This window comes from Octodon degus, unplaced genomic scaffold, assembly GCF_000260255.1.
Source record: "Octodon degus isolate 3935 unplaced genomic scaffold, OctDeg1.0 scaffold00180, whole genome shotgun sequence".
NCBI lineage: Eukaryota > Metazoa > Chordata > Mammalia > Rodentia > Octodontidae > Octodon > Octodon degus.
The window spans coordinates 1,620,662-1,627,213 of record NW_004524756.1 but is presented as its reverse complement, the minus strand read 5'-3'; the positions used below and the strand labels follow the sequence as shown (position 1 = coordinate 1,627,213).

At 45.0% G+C, this 6,552-nt stretch overlaps 1 protein-coding gene across 2 annotated transcripts in view; it reads left to right on the top strand.

Moving 5' to 3' along the window:
• Positions 1-432: 432 nt before the first annotated feature.
• The window catches only part of Naa15 (N(alpha)-acetyltransferase 15, NatA auxiliary subunit), a 106,193-nt gene continuing 100,073 nt past the window's right edge, over positions 433-6,552 (top strand). Inside the window, exon 1 of one of the 2 annotated variants that reach the window (XM_004643630.3) lies at positions 433-799. In XM_004643630.3, coding sequence (XP_004643687.1) covers positions 746-799 — 54 coding nt within the window. In that variant the 5' untranslated portion in view covers positions 433-745. The remainder of the gene's footprint in view (positions 800-6,552) is intronic. The other variant, XM_004643631.3, reaches the window with a different exon arrangement.

Genomic DNA, 6,552 nt, shown 5'->3' with positions numbered 1-6,552 from the left:
CCTGCTTAATAGGTCAAGCTCCTTGATGCACTTCAAACTTAAAGGTCCTTCCTGAACAGATCTGTTCACAAGTCCTCACGCGGTGCTCGCTTTCTCTTTTCTCCTCTGCTCCCCAGTCAGCACTAGGGCGGTGATCCACGGCCGCGCTCCTCGCACACCTACAACTGCAATTTACTATTTCAGGCTCGCAGTCCGGGAACGTCTATCCAATGAATGAAAAGCCAGTCTAACAAGAAAGAGCAGAATGGCTATTTGCGCGGAGGCAGTGGCCGAAGGCGTAGTTGGCTGCTCCCGCCTCTACCCCGGCGCCGGAGAGGCGCGCCGCGCGACCAGCGATAGGCGGGGCCAGCGGGCCTCGCAGCCTCCGGGTTCCCGGCAAGCTCCGCGGCAGAGGGTGGGGAGAGAGGTCACCGCGCCTGCGCGGTCGGAGGTGTGACCCGGGTGGGAAAGCCCTCTGCGTCCGCCATTTTGGCTGCCTCTGTCGGTCTGTTCAGTTACCACGTGAACCGCCGACGGAGACCCGTGGGGGGGGGGAGGCGGCGGCAGCGTTAAGTGAGAAAGGAAAAAAGACAAGAAAGAGAAGGGGGTGTCCCGGAGAGACCACGAAGCGAGACCCGAGGCCTGGTGGCGGCGGTAGATCGGGATATTCAGGGCTGAAGGGGCCTAGGGAACGGCAGTGGCGGCGGTCGGACAAACAGACTGACCGAACCGGGTGGTGGCGGGAGCTGCGGGAGGAGCCGGAACGATGCCGGCCGTGAGCCTCCCGCCCAAGGAGAACGCGCTCTTTAAGCGGATCTTGGTAAGTGTGAGGCTCCGGGCGAGCAGCGAGAAAGATTTACCGGGTAGCGGGCCTGTCACCCTTCGCCGCGCCGGACGGGCACTAGCCACCCCTCCCAGGACCCCGCCTTCTTACTATTGCGGCCGGACGCGCTCCGCCGCCCCCTCCCGTGTTCCCACTTCGGCCGCGCGCCGGGGGCCGCAGGCTCTCCGCTCCCGGCTCCGCGCCTCGCAGGGCCCCGGTTCCGGACTAGGCCCCGACCTCCCCGATCGCCAGGCTGGTAGTTTTCGCCCTCCCTGAGCTAAGGGATGAGAGGCTTGGCCTTCGGCAAGGAAGCGGGCGGCGCGCGGAGTAGTGGCGGCGCGGTGGGCGCAGGAATCCTGCCGGCAGGCCAGGTGGCACCCTTGGGAAGGAACAGGTGGTGCGGATGCGGCAGGACTCATTCATTGCCCAGCGGCGGCTCTCCCTCGGTCGTGCGTCCCTTCCATGGCCTCCTTTCCTGGGATTCACCTGTCTCCGCCCTGCCGGGGGATCACTAGATGACCTGGGAGGAGGGAAGGAAGCTTTCCAAGCAGCTACCTCCTTGCAGGCACTTGCACATTTGCGCTCGTAGCTCCCCAGCCTCCCAATTCGCTCCTCTTTGGAGCAAAGAAGAGGCGTTTATTTCTTAGTTTCCGAGTGGGGGACAGCCCCACCCAATCACCCCCTCGCGAGGAGGTGCGGTCCAACAGGAAGTGAAATGTGGAGACCCACTTTTGTCGTACGCTGGAGCGTCTTAACACGGATGCGAAAACTTTGTACTGAAAAAGACTAGGAGAACTTTTGAGATGGATCTTGGCACCGTCTCAGACTCATTCCCTGCATTTAAAATGTGTACAGTTGGCGTTATTTAAAAAACATAAATGCATTTATGTTAGTAGGGGCTGTTTAGATTGTAGAATACGTGCTGTGGCCTTGGCGCGATAATTAACATTGTAGCATAGTTTTCTTTTGGTGGTTAGCGTGGGGGTGTCCCTTTCACGCAAACGTATTAACTGTACTTGCCAAACTGAAGACTAAAATTTGGAGGGTGTGTGTGAAAACTCTTAACGACTATAGTTTGTGCCACTTTTGGAAAGTAGAACTGTAATGATCCCGTTTTTCTACAAATTATTGCCTTTATCAAAGTAACTTTGATTTTACCAAATACCCATGTGTATGTGTGTTACAGGTTGAATCTCGCTGAGTTGCCAAGGAGGCCCTTGAGCATGCCCTCCTCCAACCTCAGCCTCAAGATTTTCAATTCACGTTGAATAACAGAAAGTACATCCAGTTCCATATAACTCTTAGTTACGTTGGCATTTTAAGACTAATTGAACTCATAAGTGGGATTGTAGCATTACTTTAGAAGAGTTGTTTTGTTTGGTTTGAATACAGGGTCTATCCCATGTTACTCAGGCCTCCTGTTGAGCCATGCCCTTAGCCCTTAAGCAGGAGGAACTGTGACATAGCTTTATTACAATTTCTCTCCTAGACCCCTTCCCTCTTTTATGTGGTGGATTGAACCCAGAGCTAAGCACAAGCTGTGCTGTTGAGTTAAACTCCTAGCCCAGTCCTCACCTGTTCATATTGAAAAAAACATCAAGATGAAAAATAGAGTGTACCAGAGATGCTCATAAATTTCTTTGCCTACATTTAACATTTTGTCTTATTTGCATTCTCTTGTTTGTTCATTCTACGAAACAACAGTAATCTCTTGGCATAATGCTTCATTCCTGAGCACTTCAACAAGTATTTTGAAATAACAGTGTCTTAAGAAAATATAATACACCAGTGAGGTGGCCCACACCTGTAATCCCAGTGTTTGGGAAGCTGAGGCAGGAGGGTTGCGGTGAGTTTGAGGTCAGCCTGAACCTGTCTCAAAAAGTGAGAATTTGTCTCAAAAGGCCCTCCCCCCAAAAGCATTGTGCTATATACCCATAATATAAGCAGTCATTCTGTGAGATTGTCTCATTTAATTTCATATTTAGACTTTTCAAGCTGTTAGTACTGTTTTTAAAAATTAAGCTTAATTTTGCAATAACTGTAGATTGACACTTTGTGAGATGCTTTGTACTCTTTACCGACTTTGCCCAACACTATATAATGCCTTGTAAAAGATTGTTCTCATGACCTTGATAGTGTTTGTTTGTGCACTACTGGAGGTTGAATTTAAGGCCTGCACACAGCTACACCACTGGGCCCCTTTTATATTTATTTTGCCTTTTTGAGACAGAGTCTCATGTAATTCATTCTGGCATTGAGCTCACTTTATAACCCAGGCTAGTCTTGAACTTTCAGTGATCCTCCTGCTTCAGCCTCCCAAGTGCTCCACCATACCCAACTATCTTTTTGTTGCTGAGTGCTATTCCATAAATGTTTGTCATAGTTTATTTAAACATTCAAATGGCCTTTGGGTTTTAGCTTAAATGATTTATGTTATATGTGTGAAGGGACAGTATTTTACTTTCCTGTACAAGTCCTTAAGAAAAGTGAACATTGCATGGAAATATTTGTGATTTGTGATTTACTAAAAACTTACCATTTGCCTGGCTCTACCCTAGATGCCAGAGAAGCACCACCCAATAGATTTTTTTATTTAGAGTTTGCAGTGTACATTTTTCCCCCCACAATAGAATTTTTTGTGATCAAGCTAGGTGTGTTGGTACATGCCTGTAATCCCAATACTTGGGAGGCTGAAGCAGGAGGATCACCCCAGGCAGCCTGAGCTACATAGTGAGTTCAAGGCTAGCTTGAACTACACAGTGAAACCCTGTCTTAAAAAATGTTTTTTCGGGTCGGGGAGATGGCTCAGTGGAATAAGTGCTTGCCTGGCAAGCGCAAGGGCCTGAGTTCAATCCCCTGTACTGCCAAAAAAAAAGTATTTTCCTGTGATCATGGAAAAGCTCTTTATTAGCTCTGCTATAGCCATTGGCTACACATAGCTGTTATACACTTCCAGTGAGGCTGGTATGATTGATGAACTGAAGTTTTAATACATTTAAATTCAAATATGAGTATTTACCATTTTGGACCCAGCACATTATTGTCCTTCTCCCTTTGGCTGGGGATTGACCCCTGGCATTTGCATATGCTAAGCAAGCTCTCTACCTGCTGAGCACCATCCCCAGGGAGACATTATATACTTTCAACAGTCTTTAATCTTCAAACTTTTCAAGGTAACCATTTTTATTAAGCAGACAGACTGAGGTTAAGGTTAACGCCTGGTGTTAGAATCAGGAATCAGACTTGTTTTTCAGGTCACTTACATCATTTTTGTTTAGTGTTTAACTATTTTGGGGAGGGGCTTGAGGGAGGGAGTGACAAAGAATTGTGACAATTGTTAGGTGTTTGTGAGTATTGTAGGTAGGTTACTTCATATGATTGATTACTATTAAAAAGTGCTGTTTTTACAGTTAATGACCCTTGGGTTAACTTTAGTTTTGGATGAAATTCATGCTAGAGATTAACAAGTAAGTTTCCATATACGCATGAGAGGGTGAGATGATGTTTTTTAAACTTAAATTCATATGTGACAGAATTCTAATTTAGCAGCTGAGTGTAGACATTTTAAAGTTTTAATATACTTTTGGCTATACTGTGTGTCTTTAGAATATAACAAACGTAATATGGCAAAAATATAAACAAATTTAACAAATTTCTACCTGCAGTGAATGCCCTTCTACACATAGTAGGTAATTAAAAGCTTAAACAAGAACATAGGGGGGCTGGTGAGATGGCTCAGTGGTCTAAAGCACCTACTTGGAACAAGCTTGGCAAAGCACAGGGACCAGGGTTCAATCCCCAGCACCACATGCCAGCCAGCCCCGCCCCCTGGTGGGCTGAGCTGCTCCCCCATAAATGTAAAATAAATAAATAAATAAAATCTGATGTCTTTAAAAAAAAAAAGAATGTTTCTCTTTAAAAAAAAAAAAAAGAACACGGGTTCCAGGCAAATGCTAAAAACTAGTATAAACTTCTGCTTTAAAGTACACCTGAGTGGTGGAGCTGCGCAAGATTGTACATACCTGTAATGCCAATCTGGGAAGCTGAGGCAGGAGGATTGCAAGTTCAAACCTGGCCTGAGCAAATTAGTGACCTAGTGAGACTCTCAGAATTAAAAATTAAAAAGAACTGGAGATGTAGTTCAATTTGAAGGCCTTGGGTTTAACAACCATTACTAATAAGCCAAACATCCATTTATCCATTTATCCATTCATCCATTCATCCATTCATCCATTCATCCATTCATCCATTCATCCATTCATCCATCCATCCATCCATCCATCCATCCATCCATCCATCCATCCATCCAGGTACATGCCCAGCAGCATGGGAGAAGGATGGAGAGGCATGGTTCATGGATACAGGGCTGCAGCTGGCTAGGAGGAGAAACTGCTAGCATTCCCTGGTTCAGGAAGGTCATTGCAGTTGGTGCTGGTTATGTCTCACAGTAGCTGGTGGGGAAAGTTTTGGCTGTTCCGAACACAAAGAAGCTGTAAATACCTATCATGCTGAGCTGTTCATCATATTTTGTTTACGTGTATTGAAATAGCACACTGCCTATGTTAATATCTATAATTGTATCATTTGAAAAAAGCGATTTGGAAAATGAAGAAATACCACAAAAGTTAACTGTAATTTTGTTTTAATGTAAATATATTGTAAAAGAAGTCTGTAAAAATCTATTGAGAAGTAAAAAGTAAAAACTTTTTGTAGTGAATTAACTTCTTTTTTTGGCATTGGCGATCGAACTTGGTACCTTGCAGTTGCCAAGAAGGTACTTACACTGCTGAGCTATATCCCTGGCCTGAATTCATTTTTGTTTCCTTTTAAATTTCTACTCTGAATTCTTTGTAGAATGTGTTATACTATGAATGAAATAAATACATTTTTAAATTGACAGTGGATATATTTTAAAAATGTGTTAGAAACCTTAAATGTTTATTTATTTATTTGTTTGTTTGGTGGAGCTGGGGATTGAACTCAGGCCCTTGTGTTTGCCAGGCAAGTGCTTATTCTACTGAGCTATCTCCCCAGCCCAAGAAACCTTAAATATTTGAAAATGGTTATTTGGTTCAAGAGGTTAGGTAGAAAAATACTTCTTTGGCAGAGAATATGGTAAAAATAATGACCACACAGTTTTAGTTTTCAGTAGTAATAGGCAACACTATATTCTCAGAAAACCAGACAAAAGCTTGCCTAATAAGAGAACTAAATGTAAGGTTCTATTCTGTAGGTACTGCAAAGCCTTTCAGTCCTTTTGGGTCGTATTGGGTCCAATAAATTAGGCATGTGAAGATAATAGCACTGCCCACCCAGCTGTTGCTTTGAAGCACAGGCTGGAGGGCCATTTGTGCAGAGGTGCACTCCGTGTCTAATGGGGAGCTGAGAGCTCCTGACCAAGCACCCTCAGTGGAAGGGGTCCCTTGTCAGTGTGCACCCTTGCTCTTTTTCATGCTACTGCTTCCCTTAGTGCAGTTCTGGGAGAGCATTGCTCAGACAGATCTTTATTCATAAAAGCATTTTGGGATATAAAAAACAAAGTCATGTCAGATTTGTACGCAAAGGGCTGCTTGTTCAGACTTTTTTACTCTAGATGAATAAGGACCTGGTTTGACTCTTCTGTTTCTTTTAGAATTGTGCTCAGGTGACCTTTAAATGCTATAGGTACGAAGAACTTCTTTGAACAGAAGGAGTACTCTACTTATTTTGTGTGGCACTACCCAGTGGGCCTCCAGCATGCTAGGTCAGTG